We start from the raw sequence: 23,658 nt of genomic DNA, 5'->3' as shown, positions 1-23,658 counted from the left end.
TGTAATTTATAAGAATATATTCAATTTGAAAGGAGATCAAATATATATAGAAAAGTCACTGTCCAGAAATTTAATAATTGTTGCATGGGTAGGCCCATGCAACAAATAGTTCAAAAAAATCGTCAAAACTTGTTGCATGGATAATCCATGCAACAAATAGTTCGCAAATAATCCTCCAGACTTGTTGCATGAGTTACTCATGCAATTGTTTAGTCTAGATTTTAGAGATTTGTTGCATGGACAAGTCCATGCAACAAATAGTTCTCAAATAATTGTTGCATGGGTTACCCATGCAACAGTTTAGTCTAAATTTGGGAGACTTGTTGCATGGATATGAAATGAGTTGTTGCATGGACATTCATTAAAATATACTTTCTATTTCTGCTGATGGGTCATGGGTCATCAAATATTTGTTGCATGGATAAATAAGAAACAGTTGCATGGTTAACTATTACATTTGTTGCATGAGTAACAGTTGCATGGGACTGTCCATGCAACAAATTTAATTGTGTCAGAAATGCCAATACTTGTTGCATGGACACTACTTAACCATGCAACAATTATTTTTATCCATGCAACAAACCCAGATTCTAGTAGTGATTGCTGAAAATACAAAAAAATAGAAAAAGAATTAGAAGACATAGAAGCAGCTGTCGAATGACATATACAACTCGGGAAGGAACTTCGATTTTGATGGAAATCATATCCGATTCGGCGTTGGCACTCTTAGTCTGAAAGACACCTGCTGACTTGTTGAACGCAGCACCTACAGTTTTAGAGCAAGCAATTATAATATTATCCAATACAAAACTATATATGAAAAATATTAAATATGTATAGTGGTTGGTGTGCATGTCATTTTGAAAGTATATAGCTTGTCAAAATATCTCTAAATAATGAAGAAACTATTTGTTGGCAAATTTAAGGGTAGACTTTTAAAATAAGTAAAAAAACATAAAAGATCAATTAATATATTACTGCATGCATACCTTCATCATTTCGTCGACAATACTCAATCCATCTCAGTTCATCATGGCTCATGTTAATGTTGTTTTTTGCTAGCACTGCACTTATCGACATGTATACAATGTGCTGATTATTCTCATCTTCATAATTGTACAGTGGCTTGTAAGCAACCGCTGGACTCCCTTCCATCTGACACCCCAATTTTGCTAACGTTAAAGGAAATGAGGCCAGTCGTACTGGATCCTTCCAAAATGGAGACCATGAAGTAAACCCACCAGATAAATGTTGACCACATCCGTGAAATGAAGAACTTGTCGCTCCAAAACATGGACCACTTACCCCTTCAAATGGACGTGTGCCAAAACCACTAAATGGAGAGTTACACAAGCTAACTGCTGGTTTAGTAGAGGAACCAAATCCTGTAGCAGTTGTACCAGTACATGCACCAGATGACGGAGTACCGGATACACCAAACGGAGAGCCAAAAGCGTTGAAAGCAGGACCATTGGATTGTTGAAGTGGAAATGGTGTGGATATAGTAAATTTTGGGTTAGAAGCATTGTAAGTCAGATTACTGCAAGACCCAGATGCCGCATATCCCGGGTAACTAAAGGCCCCGAATGTACGGGAGCAAGATGGGAAAGCTGGCTTATTGGGAACCACAAATGGGTTACTAGATGCACCAAATGCTGACTTATTCGAAACTTCATATGGAGTGCCAAATGTATTGAATAATGGAGAGCATGAAGCACCAAATGTCGGCTTATTAGAAGAACCGAATAAGGGAGAGATTGAAGCACCAAATAATTGAGAGCTGGAAGCGCCAAATGCAGGTGTACTAGATGCACCAAACAGTGGAGAGCTAGAAGTGTCGGACACCGGTGTCTTATTTTCACCGAACAATGGAGAGTCAGAAGCACCAGGTGCCAGTGTATTAGGTGTACCAAATACTGGAGAGGTAGAAGCACCATGTGCCTGTGTATTAGGTGCACCAAATAATGGAGAGCTCGAAACACCAGGTGCCGGCGTATTAGGTGCACTAAATAATAGAGAACTGGATGCTGGTAATTTGGGCGCACCAAATAATGGAGACTTGGAAGCATCCGTACAAGGTGCACCAAACAGTGGAGATATGGAAGCAGGAGATGCTGGTATACTTGGAGCACCAAGTAAGGTAGGTCTTGAAGAGCCAAACATCGGTGTCTTGGTTGGAGGATAACTGAAAGCACCAGATGCTGGTGTATTACATGGAGAGCTGGAGACACCACTGGACGAACTAAATGGAGAGGTGGGTGCTCCGAAACCTGAAAAAATAACATAATTAATTAAAGCGGAATTTGTTGGGCCGTTGCTATGGAATTATTTAGTATCAACATACCAAAATTGCACTTGCACTTTAATTGTACGGTCAAAATTGAGAGATTCAAAATAAAACTATCCTTCTACAATCGAGGTACAATATGAATCTTCTAATATTGATCAAACGGTCCGCATTAATTATGGCTTTTATAGTGCTCTATAATTTTTAGAATGGATTGCTGGTATATTCATTGAAATATTCTAAATTGTCTATTATTCCATCAAAATACTTAAAATTCACATTTTCTCATTTTAAATTATAGAATAATTGTTGTCACACCGATAAAAAAACTTCTAAATATCCAATATCCATCAAAACATAAAAAATGCTTATTAATTTCCCCCCTAAAAATAAATAATCACATTTTTTCTGTTCTTTAATCTAATTTTAAACATTTATTTGTGCTTATTATTAATCTTTTATTTTAAAATAAAAGGACTAACTTACTCTTCTCTTCAGACGAAAATATTATTATTGTCCAACCACGATCAATATTCTTTTGCATCGTAATCAATCAAATATTAAATGCCAATGTGTAAATTTAACTATTGGATTTATATTAATGAAAAAAATTGGGTAAGCAGTTTACAAGGTTAAATTAGATAAAAGTTAAAAAAACTGATTATTCTAATAAATTAAAATAATAGTTTAAAATTGGACTAAAGAAAGGAAAAATTATACATGATATTTGTTTTCAGTGGAGAAATAAGAATTTTTCAAATTTTGATTGAAAAATTAGATATCTAGAAGTATTTGATGAGTAGGATAATAATTTACTGAGTTGCAAAACTGACAAAGTATTTCGTATACTGTATACGTATCATACAAAAATAATATAGTGCACTGACAAAGTATTTAGTATTCTAAATTGTCTATTAGTCCACTAAGGCCTCAATTTTTCTTTTCAGCCGGTAATTTATTTTAGTCACTTATAATTTTCGAAGGAAAATTGACTACTAGATTTTTCCAAGGAAAAATAAGGTACGGACACTTAATTTCGTGTTGTCTTATATACGGTAAGTGTTGTTCGGAATAATAAAATTGTCGGAAATAGCAAAGATTATGGGGTTATAAATTTAGGGATCCAAAAAAGTGCATCACGACACGCGGTATGTCACATACGTACGCTGGGTACATACGCTGGTTACGTGTTGTGATTCGCGTGTCCTGTATTGCGACTATTTGTGTAACGTAACCATTTTTTCAAAATTTAACACAATAAAGTACGTGGTCACACAAAAGATTTAGTTATGGTATGATATGATACGTAATGGTCACGCGAGTCACGTGTAATTAATTATGACAGTTATATCTTTGATTGAATAGTGAATCTTAAATAAACTAACTTAAATTATTAAAAAAAAAGAAAAATTAAACGTGGCCAATATAACCAGTCACGACATAACTAATATGCTATAATCAATCTTCCAAATTTAATCACAACACGACACGTCACATATAATTCTAAGTTGAATACATCACATCACACTATTTAGATCTGTAGTTGAGAACGGATATCTACTTGAAAAAGAAAAGAAAAGAAATGCAGACATAAAGTAAGTTTCGTCAACTACAAACTAAAAATACTGAAAAGGAAGAGAAACAAAGTATTCTTGATGGTATTTCACCACAGTAAGTAAAACAAATTGTTTTCAACAATGTAGTTCCTCCTATTATGTGATTGTATAATAACTTCCTTTTCCATCCAAAGTGTTGTCTATAATAAATACCACTTAAATTATATAACTTAACTCTTCAATTTTATTTGATTGTAACTTAATCGTTTAATTAATCGAACGGCTCGGAAGAAAAACATTTAAGATTGACAAAAGAGAGAGAAATTACCAGTATACATATTTTTGATCCAGATATTCTCCTGCTCTGAAATGAAGAATATTGCTTTTTCTTTTTCCAGAAAAGCGATGGTTTAGGCAAAGATAGGGCAGTGTTTATATAGAGTGTGATTAAGGATAAGCCGCGTAGCTTAGGCTCAACGCACAAGTAACCTCTAAACATATGGAAGTATATATAATTTGGGTAGTTGAAGAAGACTAAGGGTTGACCGTCGGATGAGCTTAAATCTAACGCTACCATTTTTTTTCTTCATTAGAAATATTAAAAAAAAAAATAGTATATGCATGTTTAGGGGTGTCAACGGGTACGATAAGGGTCGGGTGGAGACATTTTCATACCCGTACCCGTTATGATAACGAAAAAAAATCTTTACCTTTACCCATATTTTCGAATACGGTACGGGTCGGGTAAACGGATAAAAAAACGTCATTAACATTTCAATTTGTGTTTTCAATAAAATAATTTTTAAAATAAGAAAAAATAATAATGAATACAACTAATTTGTATTATGAAAATTTAATAAAATACAAAAATTTTATTGTATCATGTATCATTTTCATACAAATATATATTTATATATGTAATTTTATTTTTTTAAAATTATTTTATACTAAAACGGGTAAGATAACGAAAAAAAATCATTACCCTTACCCGTACCCGATTAGCTAACGGAATAAAAATCTTACCCTTACCCGTGTTTTCGGATACGATACGGGTCGGGTAAACGGGTAAAAGGGTGCCATTGACACCCCTATGCATGTTCCCTTAACAAGTCATCTCCATCAGAGCATGCATAGTAGCCAGGGATGCAAAGGGATCAAATACAGACCGTATAGTGATAAAATTATTATATGTATTCGCTTTAATTATTCTAATATGAACAAGGATCAAATATTAAAAAGATAATGATATATATATTGGATATTTAATTAATACAAATATGAATCGGATGACTTCCATTCATCATTGAGTCATTGTCCCTCATGTGTTTTATTTTTATTTTTAAAGTTCAAATAGTCAATCTAAACTGACTAACATGATCTCCATATTGAAATGTATTTGGGAACCAAATATTATATATTTTTTTAAACGTTTTTATTATTTTTTCAAATGAATACAAAATTGTTATTTTGTACAGAAAAACATGAATTATTTGAACTCTCTTCAGTTCTCAAAATAAAAATATGTTAAAATACAGATAAGTTATTGAAGATTTTGCATGTCATGCTTTCAATTGTATGTTCGTCCTAGGCTTTTATTTCTATCCGGGTACTGAAAATTAGTACTGGGCCACCAAATCAACTTAATTTAAGTATGATATCTTGTTTATTATGATTAATTCAGGCAACTTGGAATTTCTTTCCAAGTGAATTACTTCACTATGGTCTATTCAGCCCAAAGAGCCTCCATCAGGTCACATGTTGAAGCCCTTCATATATAACGAAACAAGTTCTATCACGGGAAAAATCTCTGGATAAAATTTCAATTCCATTAGTATAGTAAATAGAAAGCCTCGGTCGGAGTTGAGTAGACAATCAAGCCTTTTTTCGGCCCAACGGAAAAGATGTGAATTACAGGAGGGGGGGGAGCATGCCTAGATTAAATCAGAGGAGAGCCTGTCGAATGGGAGGCGGTTCAATGTCCGATTGGAACCGTTCGATCAACATAAAAATCACGAGGATGAACCAAATAATTTAAGGGATCAAGTGTCTCTCAGAATCTTGATGTGGATCCTGACTAGATGGGAGAGGAATCCGTATCGTCCAATGTACCTGACACGAATCTCAAAGCATAAATAATACTGCCCCTACGCCATTCCTATTAATCACCGTCTGAGACTAAATATGAGCCGTCCGTTTCGGTTAAATTCAGTCAGATACCTGGGAAGATATGGATCCATAGGAGAGCAGGGATGATGTAACAAGTATTGTCATGATATAAGTTAACTTCTTTTGGGATGTAAATTAATTAATTTACGGCTTAATTTACATAATTTAACAATACTTTTTTCCCAAATCAGGTAAAAATATTTGTAGGCATGATTTTTGTCTAATTAAATATAAGTGCCATTCTGTCATATGATATTTCATCGAATAGTTGCTTGTGTAATGGACCATTTGATTTACGATAAAACTTGCATGAAACTTCATCGTTGTTTACGGCCATGATGTACGTGATAAATAGATTACATTATAGCAGTGAAAATTTCAAATTAGGATTTTTTTTTTATGGATATCAAGATTGTCGAATAAATTAATTAGTTGTCAATGCATATCCAACTTTTTGTTTTGGTTAATTTTATTTATTTTCTTTTTTAATATAAATGATGCAAGCAAAATTTCGGCTAAAAAATATATATTTATGAGATGTAGAAAAGAAATATTGGAAAATAATATCAAGAAAGAGAGAGACTTCCAAAAAGATATATATACAGAAAGAGAGAAAGAAAACATATTTATTATAAATTGGAACACATGATTTTTTTTCATTAAAACAAAGTAATAAACCATGCTACAGTATTATCCATACACTTAAACAATATCATGATTGATTCCTACTAAATTAAATCTAACAAAAAAATATATTTTGAAAACTTAATAGTAAATTTTGGTAATCTAATAAGATACGAATAAATTAAATTAAATTATATATGATTTATTTTTCTACCTTATCAACTTCCTTTGCTATATGATCATGAAATCATGCCTTCAAAATTTAGCCATGATAGAAGCATCCAAGAAAATAATTGGAAATCTCTTATAATTAACTACAATATCTAAATTATCAATATGATGTTGGGCCAATATTGACAGCATCCAATATTATCACACCTTACACAAAAGAGAAATTGAAAAAAAAGGTACTGTGTAAAGTGTAAGCCAACCGATAATATGTTTCAAAGACAATTTTTTTATTTTGGAATAAATATATTTTAAACATTCTTTTTTGCACAAGTAATCATCAGATTTTGAAATTGGGAAAAGAGCATGTAAATGTAAAAGTTCTGCCTCAAAGCTTTGAGCAAATAACTCTTCTTTCAACGCACGCTTCAACTATTTTCAAGAAAATCGAGGGCACAGTCTGATAAACATTGGATTGAATTTGGTCTGATGTTCAATCAAAGTCGTTCGATCTGTGTTAAGATTTGCGCGATCAAATGTACATTAATTTTGATGTCAATTGAACGGTTTTGAATTTTGAAAAAAAATATATATATTATATTTAAAGGACATATATTGAACAATACTAGATAATTTCAATGATCTTTGAATAATAAATGTAATTGTAATTCATTAAAAAAATAAGCATACACACACAATAAATAGTAAATGCATTTCAAAATAATTATGTGGGTAATTCTTGAATAATTTCTTAGGCTTTTGAAAAAAAAGAGGGTTAAAATGCACCGTCCCTTTTGTGCACCTAGCGTGCACCATTCCCTCATATCTTCATTTCTAAAGTTCAAATAGTCGATTCGAACCTTCCAACGTGTTCTTCATATTAAAATGTGCTTGGAAACCAAATTTTACATTTTTTGGAAATTATTTACTATTTTTTCAGAATTTTTGAAAATCATCACTTGGCTGAATTTTTTATTATTGTTTAGTTTAATAAAAAATTCTGAAAAAATAGTAAAAAAATATAAAATTTGGTCTCCAAGCACATTTTAATATGAAGAACACGTTGGAAGATTCGAATCGACTATCAAAACTTTGAAAATGAAGATATGAGGGGAGGATGCACGTTAGGAGCACAAAAAGAGGAGGGTGCATTTTAACCCTCCTCTTTAAAAAAACTAATATCAGTCGTTGTATGTCTATCGTTGATAAAAAAACTTAAAACTTAATTTTTGAGACACTAAACAAAGTTTTTTTTGCAATTATGATTCCGTTAGGTGCTCGAGAATGATTCGCCAGGCAAGGTCCCGACCGTCTCGTCCCCCCTTTCCAAATCCGACTTTCCAAGTCAAAATTATGACTGTTTAAAGTTTTAAAAAAAACAACCGAGTCCGCTTCCCTTCAAGCACCTGAGGTACAATCCAAAAAAACAGACGATCCAAATTAATCTCAGCTGATTCAAATTAGATCCGGTGTCTATTGAAGCTATACGGGTCTGCTTTGAGATTCGTGTCAGGTAAAAAGAACGATCCAAATTTAACACTTGCACCTCAACCTGGGTTGATACGGATTCAAAAAAACCAGTTGGCATGGGCCCAGTACCGCAGCAAAAATTAAATGCATATTCATATTTATGAGAAAATATTTCAAATCAGCTGCTAAAAAGTTGCAAGAAGAGGATAAATATGTTGGTTGATTATATATATATATATATACCTTCGTTTGAATGGTCATGGTGATCGACAAACCGCTGTGCGAAAGATTGGATCTGATTGCTTTCGCCTTCACATCCATGTTTTTCAAGCGCCTAAGGGCAGCAATCATGGAATCCAGACCTGAGTCGGGATTCGCTACCTCGAATTTCACCTTGATCCCGTCGGTGCAACCATCAATGCCGAGTATCTTCGCCTTTATCTCTTCGTTTTTTCGTTGCAGTTCATCCTTTACTCCTTTCAGTTCGCGAATGTATATTGCGGCGGATTGCACAATCGAGTTCTTATCTCCCTATCAAAATAAAAAAAATCCAACAATTAATTGAATGTAATTCATCGATCAAGCTTTTTTTTTTTTGGTATAATCTGGAATTAAGCAAGAACTCACTTTTGATCTGGATGAGAGAACATCATACAAATTACCATAGCTCTGACTTAGTTTCTCTCTCCTCTGTCTCTCTCTAATCATATGTCTATACCCGCGGCTCGACTCAACTGCTTGATTCTCCTTCGTATCTTTCTTCATGTTTCTCAACATTACAATAACACGCATATGTATATTATTTCCACATTTACTGCCAAAAACCGATTGGACGCCTCCGCTCGGTCTGATATAGTTCTCAAATGCACTACGACAAACCACACTAGGCGGCTCAACCGGGTTGGGTAAGAATTCAAACCCGGTTAGATCGAAATTCACCTCCGGAGAAAGTGACCACATAGGCATCGGCGTCATTTCTCCGGCGAATATATTGTCTTGGAAGGAGAAAGAACTGGAGAGGTCCATTAACATGTTTGTATCTCTTAATTGCCTCAGTCTCAATCCCTTTTCGTTTCTCTCTATGAAAGAATAGCTGTATGTATAAATGATCGCATCCAATTTATACTTTGTTTTGGTGACGCAAGAATAAACTTAAGGGCCTGTTCGGCCGACAAATGGGAATGGGCGCAGGCACGGGATTTGAATTAAAAAACACTGTTCCTGTGGGAAAAAAAAAATTCAGTTGAACTGAATTTTTTTTTTCCCACGTGAATAGTGATCTGGCCGAACAGGCCTAATAGTATTAACATACCAAAATTGCACTTTAATTGTACGATCAAAATCGAGAGATTCAAAATAAAACTATCCTATTACAATCGAGATACAATATGGATCTCCTAATATTGATCAAACGGTCCGCATCAATTAGGCTTTTATAGTACTGTATAATTTTTAGAAAGAATTGTTGGTATATTCAGTGAAATATTCTAAATTGTCTATTATTCCATCAAAATACTTAAAATTCTCATTTTCGCATTTTAAATTATAGAATAAATGTTGTCACACCGATAAAAACCTTCTAAATATCGAATCTCCATCAAAACATAAAAATTGCTTGCCCACACTATTTGTGCTTATTATTAATCTTTTATTTTAAAATAAAAGGACTAACTTACCCTTCTCTTCAGACGAAAACATTATTATTATCCAACCACGATCAATATTCTTTTGCATTATAATCAATTAAATATTAAATGCTAATGTGCAAATTTAACTACTGGACTTATAATAATGAAAAAAATTGGGTAAGCAGTTTAAAAGTTTGAAAACTGATTATTCAATCAAAATAATAGTATAAAATTGGATTAAAGAAAGGAAAAATTATAAATGATATTTATTTTCAGTGGCGAAATAAGAATTTTTCAAATTTTGATTAAAAAGTTAGATATTTAGATGTTTTTAATGAGTACAATAACAATTTGCTGAGTAGCAAAACTGACAAAGTCGACTAGTGCACCGACAAATTGTTTCGGAAATAGCAAAGATTATAGGGTATAAATTTAGGGATCGAAAAAAGTGGGTACGTCACGTATGTCGGTTACGTGTTGTGACTCACATGTTTTGTGTTTTGATCATTTATGTGACGTATGTAAGAACTTTTTGAAAATTTGGCATTGTACGGCACGTTGTCACGCGAAAGATCTAGTCACGGCATGGTATGATATGTGTTCACGCGAGTCACGTATAATTAGAACAATTATGTCTTGATCGAATAGTTAATCTTGAATAAACTAATTTAAATTATTAAAAAAATTAATTAATTGTGATCAATATAATCAGTTATGATTATGATCATCATTTTAAATTTAATCACAACACGTCACATATAAATCTAACTTTAATACACGTCACACATATTTAGATCTGTACTTATGATAACATAACATATATCTACTTTAAAAAAAAAAGAATGTCTTATGGAGGTCGAGTCATTCTGGTAAAGGCGGTTCTCTCAGCAATTCCCCTACACTTCATGCAGGCAACGATCCTACCGAAGGGAGTGATACGGCAGATTGACAGGTTGCGCAGAAACTTCCTATGACGAGGGAATGGACCGTGCAAGGGAATCAACTGTCTAGTAAATTGGGAAACAATATGCAACCTAAAGGAAAATGGGGGCTATGGGAGTAATTTCAATGGAGAGCCAAAACCAAGCTCTCCTAGCAAAATGGTTGTGGCGATAGGGGTGAGTAAATCGCTCATAACTCGCTCATTAAAAGCTCATCTAAATTCGCTCATTTATCCGCTCATTTAAACTCGCTCATTTACTTAATGAGCGAGCATGAGCATGACCCAACTCGCTCATAACTCGCTCATTAAGAATTTTCCACACCTAATCCCTGCCACATTTAATCCTATGTAATTCTGTATAACATCAACCTTGCCTCATTAAGATTGATAGATAGTGAGCATAGTTTCATATTTAATTATGTGTAATATAATGAGTACAATGTAACATTTAATCCTGTGTAATATACTAATATTCATAGTTTCATATTCATTTTTTTTGTAAATCGGTAGAACCAAAACCTCTGCCAAAAGTCCAAAACAAGTAATAGTCATAACAACTCGCTCATTTAAATGAATTATAACAATTTGTTGGATTTTATTATGATGACTTTTAACAAATTTCGTTATGCGTGGACACACTATATAATTTTGTTATGAGTCATAAGTCATAACTCGCTCATTTAAACTCGCTCATTAACAACTCGCTCATTTACTTAATGAGCGAGCATGAGCATACCCTAACTCGCTCATGCTCGCTCATTAATCACCCCTAGGTAGGGTAGAAGCATTTTTATACCCATACCCATTAAGAACGACTTTATCCATACTCTACCCTTGCCCATTAATATTTGATCTTACCCTACCCTACCCTTACCCGTTAAAATTATCGGATAACGAAACGGTAGCGGGTGAATAACGAATAATACTACTATAATAATTAGTTTTATTATATTTTACAAATAGAACATCAAAACTCATTTATTTCTCACATATGCAATAATATTACTAATAAAAAATAAAAATAAATGTACAATCAATTTCAACTATATTGTATTTTTTATAAAACAAGAGAATTCAAAAACAAAAATATACCTTCCAACAAATTTAATTATTTAATTAAACAACCAGACATATAAATAAAAACAATATGTTTAATATTTTTCTTACAACAAAAACAATACACTAAATAACAATAGTACTCACTAATTATTGCTAAAAAATTATCATATTATTATATTTTATATAATCACCGTATAGGGTAACGGGTACTAAATAGCCTTTACCCGTACCCTTACCCGTTTAGCTAACGAAAAAAAATCCTTATCCATACCCAATAAGCTAACGAAAAAAATATCTTATCCATACCCGCCTTATCGAATACGGTACGGGTCGGGTAAACGACTAAAAGGATATCATTGACACCGCTATGTGGCAGTTACAACATGATGACAGGGGTCTATGGGCAAATACGATACGACAACTGTATGGATACACGGAGGCGACACAACTGCAAAACACACAACAACCGTCTTTCTTCCTAAAAGAATTATCGCAACTGGTGCCATTGTTTGCTTGCTCCATGGAAGCAACACCGATAACTCAGGAAATTCGATAGAAATGGACCAACACGGGATTATTCACAGTAGCATCGGCATATCATATCTTACACGAAACCAGTATTAAATTAAGATATCACAAGGTGTTGTAGAAACTGAAAGTGCCGATAAAGGTGAGAATTTTCCTATGGCTAATGATATCGGATAGTATCCTCACTCAAGAACCATTAACAAACAGGGGATGTGCAGTAACAACAGGATGTGCGCCTTGCAACAACGGTGTATTAGAAACCAGGGATCACCATATGGCAACATGTGCATATTCTACAAGATTCTGGACAAGTTTAGGGGCGTAACTAAACCTTCCGGCAATGACGAATAATGATCCAATTGAAGGATGGTGGGAGGAAAGAAGGAGACTATTGGATCAAGGAAAAAGGCGCTGGGATATCGCGTGGGCGACTGGCTCATGGGCAATCTGGAAGGAGAGAAAAAGGAGAATTTTTGCGCAAAAAAGGATGGTGGAGTACATCCTTATAAATGTAGCAGCCACAGATGTACATAATTGGACCCTGTTCCTATAACCAAATAGTTAGAGGAGGGGGGGGGGGAGGCATTTATAGAGTTTATTTCAACGAGTAACGGTGGTGGATTGTAATTATGTAAATATTTGTAACTATTTCTTTGATCTAGGAACTGCTATCTTTGTCACTTAACAACAGTAGCGGTAATGTAATACTTCTTTTATAATGAAATATATTTCTTAGCGGGCATGCCCGCTAACCATCAAAAAAAAAATGCAAACATAAAGTAAGTTTCATCTACTACAAACTAAAAAAACTGAAAAGGAAGAGAAACAAAGTATTCTTGATGGCATTTCACCACAGTAAGTAAAACAAATTGTATTAAACAATGTAGTTCCTCCTGTTATGTGATTGTATAATAACTTCCTTTTCCATCCAAAGTGGTGTCTATAATAAATACCACTTAAATTATATAACTTAACTCTTCAATTTTATTTGAATCCAACTTAATCGTTTAATTCATTGAACGGCTCGGAAGAAAAACATTTAAGATTGACAAAAGAGAGAGAAATTACCAGTATACATATTTTTGATCCAGATATTCTCCTGCTCTGAAATGAAGAATATTGCTTTTTCTTTTTCCAGAAAAGCGATGGTTTTGGCAAAGATAGGGCAGTGTTTATATAGAGTGTGATTAAGGATAAGCCGCGTAGCTTAGGCTCAACGCACAAGTAACCTCTAAACATATGGAAGTATATATAATTTGTGTAGTTGAAGAAGACTAAGGGTTGACCGTCGGATGAGCTTAAATCTAACGCTACCATTTTTTTCTTCATTAGAAATATTAAAAAAAAAATAGTATATGCATGTTCCCTTAAACAAGTCATCTCCATCAGAGCATGCATAGTAGCCAGGGATGCAAAGGGATCAAATACAGACCGTATAGTGATAAAATTATTATATGTATTCGCTTTAATTATTCTAATATGAACAAGGATCAAATATTAAAAAGATAATGATATATATATTGGATATTTAATTAATACAAATATGAATCGGATGACTTCCATTCATCATTGAGTCATTGTCCCTCATGTGTTTTATTTTTATTTTTAAAGTTCAAATAGTCAATCTAAACTGACTAACATGATCTCCATATTGAAATGTATTTGGGAACCAAATATTATATATTTTTTTAAACGTTTTTATTATTTTTTCAAATGAATACAAAATTGTTATTTTGTACAGAAAAACATGAATTATTTGAACTCTCTTCAGTTCTCAAAATAAAAATATGTTAAAATACAGATAAGTTATTGAAGATTTTGCATGTCATGCTTTCAATTGTATGTTCGTCCTAGGCTTTTATTTCTATCCGGGTACTGAAAATTAGTACTGGGCCACCAAATCAACTTAATTTAAGTATGATATCTTGTTTATTATGATTAATTCAGGCAACTTGGAATTTCTTTCCAAGTGAATTACTTCACTATGGTCTATTCAGCCCAAAGAGCCTCCATCAGGTCACATGTTGAAGCCCTTCATATATAACGAAACAAGTTCTATCACGGGAAAAATCTCTGGATAAAATTTCAATTCCATTAGTATAGTAAATAGAAAGCCTCGGTCGGAGTTGAGTACAAGCCTTTTTTCGGCCCAACGGAAAAGATGTGAATTACAGGAGGGGTGGAGCATGCCTGGATTAAATCAGAGGAGAGCCTGTCGAATGGGAGGCGGTTCAATGTCCGATTGGAACCGTTCGATCAACATAAAAATCACGAGGATGAACCAAATAATTTAAGGGATCAAGTGTCTCTCAGAATCTTGATGTGGATCCTGACTAGATGGGAGAGGAATCCGTATCGTCCAATGTACCTGACACGAATCTCAAAGCATAAATAATACTGCCCCTACGCCATTCCTATTAATCACCGTCTGAGACTAAATATGAGCCGTCCGTTTCGGTTAAATTCAGTCAGATACCTAGGAAGATACGGATCCATAGGAGAGCAGGGATGATGTAACAAGTATTGTCATGATATAAGTTAACTTCTTTTGGGATGTAAATTAATTAATTTACGGCTTAATTTACATAATTTAACAATACTTTTTTCCCAAATCAGGTAAAAATATTTGTAGGCATGATTTTTGTCTAATTAAATATAAGTGCCATTCTGTCATATGATATTTCATCGAATAGTTGCTTGTGTAATGGACCATTTGATTTACGATAAAACTTGCATGAAACTTCATCGTTGTTTACGGCCATGATGTACGTGATAAATAGATTACATTGTAGCAGTGAAAATTTCAAATTAGGATTTTTTTTTTTATGGATATCAAGATTGTCGAATAAATTAATTAGTTGTCAATGCATATCCAACTTTTTGTTTTGGTTAATTTTATTTATTTTCTTTTTTAATATAAATGATGCAAGCAAAATTTCGGCTAAAAAAATATATTTATGAGATGTAGAAAAGAAATATTGGAAAATAATATCAAGAAAGAGAGAGACTTCCAAAAAGATATATATACAGAAAGAGAGAAAGAAAACATATTTATTATAAATTGGAACACATGATTTTTTTTCATTAAAACAAAGTAATAAACCATGCTACAGTATTATCCATACACTTAAACAATATCATGATTGATTCCTACTAAATTAAATCTAACAAAAAAATCTATTTTGAAAACTTAATAGTAAATTTTGGTAATCTAATAAGATACGAATAAATTAAATTAAATTATATATGATTTATTTTTCTACCTTATCAACTTCCTTTGCTATATGATCATGAAATCATGCCTTCAAAATTTAGCCATGATAGAAGCATCCAAGAAAATAATTGGAAATCTCTTATAATTAACTACAATATCTAAATTATCAATATGATGTTGGGCCAATATTGACAGCATCCAATATTATCACACCTTACACAAAAGAGAAATTGAAAAAAAAAAGGTATTGTGTAAAGTGTAAGCCAACCGATAATATGTTTCAAAGACAATTTTTTTATTTTGGAATAAATATATTTTAAACATTCTTTTTTGCACAAGTAATCATCAGATTTTGAAATTGGGAAAAGAGCATGTAAATGTAAAAGTTCTGCCTCAAAGCTTTTGAGCAAATAACTCTTCTTTCAACTCACGCTTCAACTATTTTCAAGAAAATCGAGGGCACAGTCTGATAAACATTGGATTGAATTTGGTCTGATGTTCAATCAAAGTCGTTCGATCTATGTTAAGATTTGCGCGATCAAATGTACATTAATTTTGATGTCAATTGAACGGTTTTGATCGGATATGCCCATCGAATAGTCTCCACTCAAATTCTCAAAGATGTGTATTTTCTTTTATATTAAAATATTAATTTTGCAACGAGTACAAGTATGGTCTTGTAAAAGGTAACTATTGGCCTCATAATGTTTTTCATACTAATTACAGCAATTATTACTCTCAAATATTTTTCAATTTTGTTTTGAAATTATAGTTGCATAAAAAATCCACCGGTTTTCGATGTAACTTACACGACCTAAATACACTTCAGAACATTAAAATAGTGCAAATTAAAAAACATAACATCACATTCAAACAATTTCAAAATATATTATTTCAGCTGAATTATCTAGCAGAATGCATGCCCCGTTGAATAGTATGACCTAATTCCAATAAAATGGGACCTTTTTTTAATCTCCAGCAGTGACCCATATAATTTAATCCAATTAGCCTTTGATTGATTTATGTACAATTAGCCTTGGTTGATCGTGAAATTACAGAAAATGTCATTATGTGTCTGATGAAGTTTTTTTTTCTTTTTTTGCAATGAATTATAACCGAGATTTTTTTATATACCATGATAAAAAGAAAACACCCCGTTTGATCAGAATTACATCTTTACTCAGGCCCCAGATTGCTCTGTGGCCCCACTTTTTTTTTAAAAGAAACATTTATTAACTAGATGACAAAAAATAATCATTTTTTTGTCAAAAAATACATACCACGCTGCAAGATCCAAAACTTCAATACGTAATTCTTGATATATATCTTTGAATTTTGAAAAAAAATATATATATTATATTTAAAGGACATATATTGAACAATAATAGATAATTTCAATGATCTTTGAATAATAAATGTAATTATAATTCATTAAAAAAATAAGCATACACACATAATAAATAGTAAACGCATTTTAAAATAATTATGTGGGTAATTCTTGAATAATTTCTTAGGCTTTTGAAAAAAAAAAAAAGAGGGTTAAAATGCATCCTCCCTTTTGTGCACCTAGCGTGCACCCTTCCGTCATATCTTCATTTCTAAAGTTCAAATAGTCGATTCGAACCTTCCAACGTGTTCTTCATATTAAAATGTGCTTGGAAACCAAATTTTACATTTTTTGGAAATTATTTACTATTTTTTCAGAATTTTTGAAAATCATCACTTTGCTGAATTTTTTATTATTGTTTAGTTTAATCAAAAATTCTGAAAAAATAGTAAAAAAATTATAAAATTTGGTCTCCAAGCACATTTTAATATGAAGAACACATTGGAAGGTTCGAATCGACTATTAAAACTTTGAAAATAAAGATATGAGAGGAGGGTGCACGTTAGGAGCACAAAAAGAGGAGGGTGCATTTTAACCCTCCTCTTTAAAAAAACTAATATCGGTCGTTGTATGTCTATCGTTGATAAACAACTTAAAACTTAATTTTTGAGACACTAAACGAAGTTTTTTTTGCAATTATGATTCCGTCAGGTGCTCAAGAATGATTCGCCAGGCAAGGTCCCGACCGTCTCATCCCTCCTTTCCAAATTGGAGTTATACGCGCAAATCCGACTTTCCTAGCCAAAGTTATGACTGTTTAAATTTTTTTTAAAAAAAACCGAGTCCGCTTCCCTTCAAGCACCTGAGGTACAATCCAAAAAAACAGACGATCCAAATTAATCTCAGCTGATTCAAATTAGATCCGGTGTCTATTGAAGCTATACGGGTCTGCTTTGAGATTCGTGTCAGGTAAAAAGAACGATCCAAATTTAACACTTGCACCTCAACCTGGGTTGATACGGATTCAAAAAAACCAGTTGGCATGGGCCCAGTACCGCAGCAAAAATTAAATGCATATTCATATTTATGAGAAAATATTTCAAATCAGCTGCTAAAAAGTTGCAAGAAGAGGATAAATATGTTGGTTGATTATATATATATATATATACCTTCGTTTGAATGGTCATGGTGATCGACAAACCGCTGTGCGAAAGATTGGATCTGATTGCTTTCGCCTTCACATCCATGTTTTTCAAGCGCCTAAGGGCAGCAATCATGGAATCCAGACCTGAGTCGGGATTCGCTACCTCGAATTTCACCTTGATCCCGTCGGTGCAACCATCAATGCCGAGTATCTTCGCCTTTATCTCTTCGTTTTTTCGTTGCAGTTCATCCTTTACTCCTTTCAGTTCGCGAATGTATATTGCGGCGGATTGCACAATCGAGTTCTTATCTCCCTATCAAAATAAAAAAAATCCAACAATTAATTGAATGTAATTCATCGATCAAGCTTTTTTTTTTTTGGTATAATCTGGAATTAAGCAAGAACTCACTTTTGATCTGGATGAGAGAACATCATACAAATTACCATAGCTCTGACTTAGTTTCTCTCTCCTCTGTCTCTCTCTAATCATATGTCTATACCCGCGGCTCGACTCAACTGCTTGATTCTCCTTCGTATCTTTCTTCATGTTTCTCAACATTACAATAACACGCATATGTATATTATTTCCACATTTACTGCCAAAAACCGATTGGACGCCTCCGCTCGGTCTGATATAGTTCTCAAATGCACTACGACAAACCACACTAGGCGGCTCAACCGGGTTGGGTAAGAATTCAAACCCGGTTAGATCGAAATTCACCTCCGGAGAAAGTGACCACATAGGCATCGGCGTCATTTCTCCGGCGAATATATTGTCTTGGAAGGAGAAAGAACTGGAGAGGTCCATTAACATTTTTGTATCTCTTAATTGCCTCAGTCTCAATCCCTTTTCGTTTCTCTCTATGAAAGAATAGCTGTATGTATAAATGATCGCATCCAATTTATACTTTGTTTTGGTGACGCAAGAATAAACTTAAGGGCCTGTTCGGCCGACAAATGGGAATGGGCGCGGGCACGGGATTTGAATTAAAAAACACAAAAAAAAAAATCAGTTGAACTGAATTTTTTTTTTCCCACGTGAATAGTGATCTGGCCGAACAGACCTAATAGTATCAACATACCAAAATTGCACTTTAATTGTACGATCAAAATCGAGAGATTCAAAATAAAACTACCCTATTACAATCGAGATACAATATGGATCTCCTAATATTGATCAAACGGTCCGCATCAATTAGGCTTTTATAGTACTGTATAATTTTTAGAAAGAATTGTTGGTATATTCAGTGAAATATTCTAAATTGTCTATTATTCCATCAAAATACTTAAAATTCTCATTTTCGCATTTTAAATTATAGAATAAATGTTGTCACACCGATAAAAACCTTCTAAATATCGAATCTCCATCAAAACATAAAAATTGCTTGCCCACACTATTTGTGCTTATTATTAATCTTTTATTTTAAAATAAAAGGACTAACTTACCCTTCTCTTCAGACGAAAACATTATTATTATCCAACCACGATCAATATTCTTTTGCATTATAATCAATTAAATATTAAATGCTAATGTGCAAATTTAACTACTGGACTTATAATAATGAAAAAAATGGGTAAGCAGTTTAAAAGTTTGAAAACTGATTATTCAATCAAAATAATAGTATAAAATTGGATTAAAGAAAGGAAAAATTATAAATGATATTTATTTTCAGTGGAGAAATAAGAATTTTTCAAATTTTGACTAAAAAGTTAGATATTTAGATGTTTTTAATGAGTACAATAACAATTTGCTGAGTAGCAAAACTGACAAAGTCGACTAGTGCACCGACAAATTGTGTCGGAAATAGCAAAGATTTCAATGGACCGTGCAAGGGAATCAACTGTCTAGTAAATTGGGAAACAATATGCAACCTAAAGGAAAATGGGGGCTATGGGAGTAATTTCAATGGAGAGCCAAAACCAAGCTCTCCTAGCAAAATGGTTGTGGCGATAGGGGTGAGTAAATCGCTCATAACTCGCTCATTAAAAGCTCATCTAAATTCGCTCATTTATCCGCTCATTTAAACTCGCTCATTTACTTAATGAGCGAGCATGAGCATGACCCAACTCGCTCATAACTCGCTCATTAAGAATTTTCCACACCTAATCCCTGCCACATTTAATCCTATGTAATTCTATATAACATCAACCTTGCCTCATTAACATTGATAGATAGTGAGCATAGTTTCATATTTAATTATGTGTAATATAATGAGTACAATGTAACATTTAATTCTGTGTAATATACTAATATTCATAGTTTCATATTCATTTTTTTTGTAAATCGGTAGAACCAAAACCTCCGCCAAAAGTCCAAAACAAGTAATAGTCATAACAACTCGCTCATTTAAATGAATTATAACAATTTGTTGGATTTTATTATGATAACTTTTAACAAATTTCGTTATGCGTGGACACACTATATAATTTTGTTATGAGTCATAAGTCATAACTTGCTCATTTATCCGCTCATTTAAACTCGCTCATTAACAACTCGCTCATTTACTTAATGAGCGAGCATGAGCATACCCTAACTCGCTCATGCTCGCTCATTAATCACCCCTAGGTAGGGTAGAAGCATTTTTATACCCATACCCATTAAGAACGACTTTATCCATACTCTACCCTTGCCCATTAATATTTGATCTTACCCTACCCTACCCTTACCCGTTAAAATTATCGGGTAACGAAACGGTAGCGGGTGAATAACGAATAATACTACTATAATAATTAGTTTTATTATATTTTACAAATAGAACATCAAAACTCATTTATTTCTCACATATGCAATAATATTACTAATAAAAAATAAAAATAAATGTACAATCAATTTCAACTATATTGTATTTTTTATAAAACAAGAGAATTCAAAAACAAAAATATACCTTCCAGCAAATTTAATTATTTAATTAAACAACCAGACATATAAATAAAAACAATATGTTTAATATTTTTCTTACAACAAAAACAATACACTAAATAACAATAGTACTCACTAATTATTGCTAAAAAATTATCATATTATTATATTTTATATAATCACCGTATAGGGTAACGGGTACTAAATAGCCTTTACCCGTACCCTTACCCGTTTAGCTAACGAAAAAAAATCCTTATCCATACCCAATAAGCTAACGAAAAAAATATCTTATCCATACCCGCCTTATCGAATACGGTACGGGTCGGGTAAACGACTAAAAGGATATCATTGACACCGCTATGTGGCAGTTACAACATGATGACAGGGGTCTATGGGCAAATACGATACGACAACTGCATGGATACACGGAGGCGACACAACTGCAAAACACACAACAACCGTCTTTCTTCCTAAAAGAATTATCGCAACTGGTGCCATTGTTTGCTTGCTCCATGGAAGCAACACCGATAACTCAGGAAATTCGATAGAAATGGACCAACACGGGATTATTCACAGTAGCATCGGCATATCATATCTTACACGAAACCAGTATTAAATTAAGATATCACAAGGTGTTGTAGAAACTGAAAGTACCGATAAAGGTGAGAATTTTCCTATGGCTAATGATATCGGATAGTATCCTCACTCAAGAACCATTAACAAACAGGGGATGTGCAGTAACAACAGGATGTGCGCCTTGCAACAACGGTGTATTAGAAACCAGGGATCACCATATGGCAACATGTGCATATTCTACAAGATTCTGGACAAGTTTAGGGGCGTAACTAAACCTTCCGGCAATGACGAATAATGATCCAATTGAAGGATGGTGGGAGGAAAGAAGGAGACTATTGGATCAAGGAAAAAGGCTCTGGGATATCGCGTGGGCTACTGGCTCATGGGCAATCTGAAAGGAGAGAAAAAGGATAATTTTTGCGCAAAAAAGGATGGTGGAGTACATCCTTATAAATGTAGCAGCTACAAATGTACATAATTGGACCCTGTTCCTATAACCAAATAGTTAGAGGAGGGGGGCGGGGGGAGGCATTTATAGAGTTTATTTCAACGAGTAACGGTGGTGGATTGTAATTATGTAAATATTTGTAACTATTTCTTTGAACTAGGAACTGCTATCTTTGTCACTTAACAACAGTAGCGGTAATGTAATACTTCTTTTATAATGAAATATATTTCTTAGCGGGCATGCCCGCTAACCATCAAAAAAACAATGCAAACATAAAGTAAGTTTCATCTACTACAAACTAAAAAAACTGAAAAGGAAGAGAAACAAAGTATTCTTGATGGTATTTCACCACAGTAAGTAAAACAAATTGTATTAAACAATGTAGTTCCTCCTATTATGTGATTGTATAATAACTTCCTTTTCCATCCAAAGTGGTGTCTATAATAAATACCACTTAAATTATATAACTTAACTCTTCAATTTTATTTGAATCCAACTTAATCGTTTAATTCATTGAACGGCTCGGAAGAAAAACATTTAAGATTGACAAAAGAGAGAGAAATTACCAGTATACATATTTTTGATCCAGATATTCTCCTGCTCTGAAATGAAGAATATTCCTTTTTCTTTTTCCAGAAAAGCGATGGTTTAGGCAAAGATAGGGCAGTGTTTATATAGAGTGTGATTAAGGATAAGCCGCGTAGCTTAGGCTCAACGCACAAGTAACCTCTAAACATATGGAAGTATATATAATTTGGGTAGTTGAAGAAGACTAAGGGTTGACCGTCGGATGAGCTTAAATCTAACGCTACCATTTTTTTTCTTCATTAGAAATATTAAAAAAAAAATAGTATATGCATGTTCCCTTAACAAGTCATCTCCATCAGAGCATGCATAGTAGCCAGGGATGCAAAGGGATCAAATACAGACCGTATAGTGATAAAATTATTATATGTATTCGCTTTAATTATTCTAATATGAACAAGGATCAAATATTAAAAAGATAATGATATATATATTGGATATTTAATTAATACAAATATGAATCGGATGACTTCCATTCATCATTGAGTCATTGTCCCTCATGTGTTTTATTTTTATTTTTAAAATTCAAATAGTCAATCTAAACTGACTAACATGATCTCCATATTGAAATGTATTTGGGAACCAAATATTATATATTTTTTTAAACGTTTTTATTATTTTTTCAAATGAATACAAAATTGTTATTTTGTACAGAAAAACATGAATTATTTGAACTCTCTTCAGTTCTCAAAATAAAAATATGTTAAAATACAGATAAGTTATTGAAGATTTTGTATGTCATGCTTTCAATTGTATGTTCGTCCTAGGCTTTTATTTCTATCCGGGTACTGAAAATTAGTACTGGGCCACCAAATCAACTTAATTTAAGTATGATATCTTGTTTATTATGATTAATTCAGGCAACTTGGAATTTCTTTCCAAGCGAATTACTTCACTGCGGTCTATTCAGCCCAAAGAGCCTCCTTCAGGTCAAATGTTGATGCCCTTTATATATAAGTATATAACGAAACAAGTTCTATCACGGGAAAATCTCTGGATAAAATTTCAATTCCATTAGTATAGTAAATAGAAAGCCTTGGTCGGAGTTCAGTAAACAATCAAGCCTTTTTTAGGC

General features: G+C 33.1%; 3 protein-coding genes across 3 annotated transcripts; all 3 read right to left on the bottom strand.

Moving 5' to 3' along the window:
- Positions 1-252: 252 nt before the first annotated feature.
- Positions 253-4,274, bottom strand: LOC144572580 (uncharacterized). The gene is made up of 3 exons (XM_078322207.1): positions 4,172-4,274; positions 990-2,270; positions 253-766 (listed from the first exon to the last, which is right to left on the bottom strand). Exons 1-3 carry the CDS (start codon positions 4,179-4,181, stop codon positions 591-593), a joined length of 1,467 nt encoding a protein of 488 aa, XP_078178333.1. The 5' UTR covers positions 4,182-4,274; the 3' UTR covers positions 253-590.
- Positions 4,275-8,147: 3,873 nt separating this feature from the next.
- Positions 8,148-9,388, bottom strand: LOC144572488 (transcription factor BHLH148-like). The gene is made up of 3 exons (XM_078322080.1): positions 8,899-9,388; positions 8,515-8,802; positions 8,148-8,207 (listed from the first exon to the last, which is right to left on the bottom strand). The coding sequence occupies exons 1-3, from the start codon at positions 9,301-9,303 to the stop codon at positions 8,163-8,165; spliced, it is 738 nt and encodes a 245-aa protein (XP_078178206.1). The 5' UTR covers positions 9,304-9,388; the 3' UTR covers positions 8,148-8,162.
- An 8,571-nt stretch (positions 9,389-17,959) lies between these two features.
- Positions 17,960-19,008, bottom strand: LOC144572817 (transcription factor bHLH92-like). The gene is made up of 2 exons (XM_078322490.1): positions 18,524-19,008; positions 17,960-18,427 (listed from the first exon to the last, which is right to left on the bottom strand). The coding sequence occupies exons 1-2, from the start codon at positions 18,926-18,928 to the stop codon at positions 17,960-17,962; spliced, it is 873 nt and encodes a 290-aa protein (XP_078178616.1). The 5' UTR covers positions 18,929-19,008.
- Positions 19,009-23,658: the final 4,650 nt, after the last annotated feature.

Source organism: Carex rostrata, chromosome 20 (genome assembly GCF_964058835.1).
Source record: "Carex rostrata chromosome 20, lpCarRost1.2, whole genome shotgun sequence".
NCBI classification, from domain to species: Eukaryota; Viridiplantae; Streptophyta; class Magnoliopsida; order Poales; family Cyperaceae; genus Carex; species Carex rostrata.
This window is presented reverse-complemented; position numbering and strand designations above follow the sequence as displayed.

What these genes read in the sequence shown, in the direction of transcription:
- LOC144572580 (XM_078322207.1), bottom strand. An exon ending in TTGTCGACGAAATGATGAAG is followed by an intron (nt 767 to 989) that starts GTATGCATGCAG and finishes CTAAAACTGTAG; the next exon opens with GTGCTGCGTTCAACAAGTCA.
- LOC144572488 (XM_078322080.1), bottom strand. Translation starts at nt 9,303, where the DNA reads ATGTTAATGGACCTCTCCAGTTCTTTCTCCTTCCAAGACAATATATTC. An exon ending in TTCTCTCATCCAGATCAAAA is followed by an intron (nt 8,803 to 8,898) that starts GTGAGTTCTTGC and finishes TTATTTTGATAG; the next exon opens with GGAGATAAGAACTCGATTGT. An exon ending in CCATGACCATTCAAACGAAG is followed by an intron (nt 8,208 to 8,514) that starts GTATATATATAT and finishes ATTGTACCTCAG; the next exon opens with GTGCTTGAAGGGAAGCGGAC.
- LOC144572817 (XM_078322490.1), bottom strand. Translation starts at nt 18,928, where the DNA reads ATGTTAATGGACCTCTCCAGTTCTTTCTCCTTCCAAGACAATATATTC. An exon ending in TTCTCTCATCCAGATCAAAA is followed by an intron (nt 18,428 to 18,523) that starts GTGAGTTCTTGC and finishes TTATTTTGATAG; the next exon opens with GGAGATAAGAACTCGATTGT.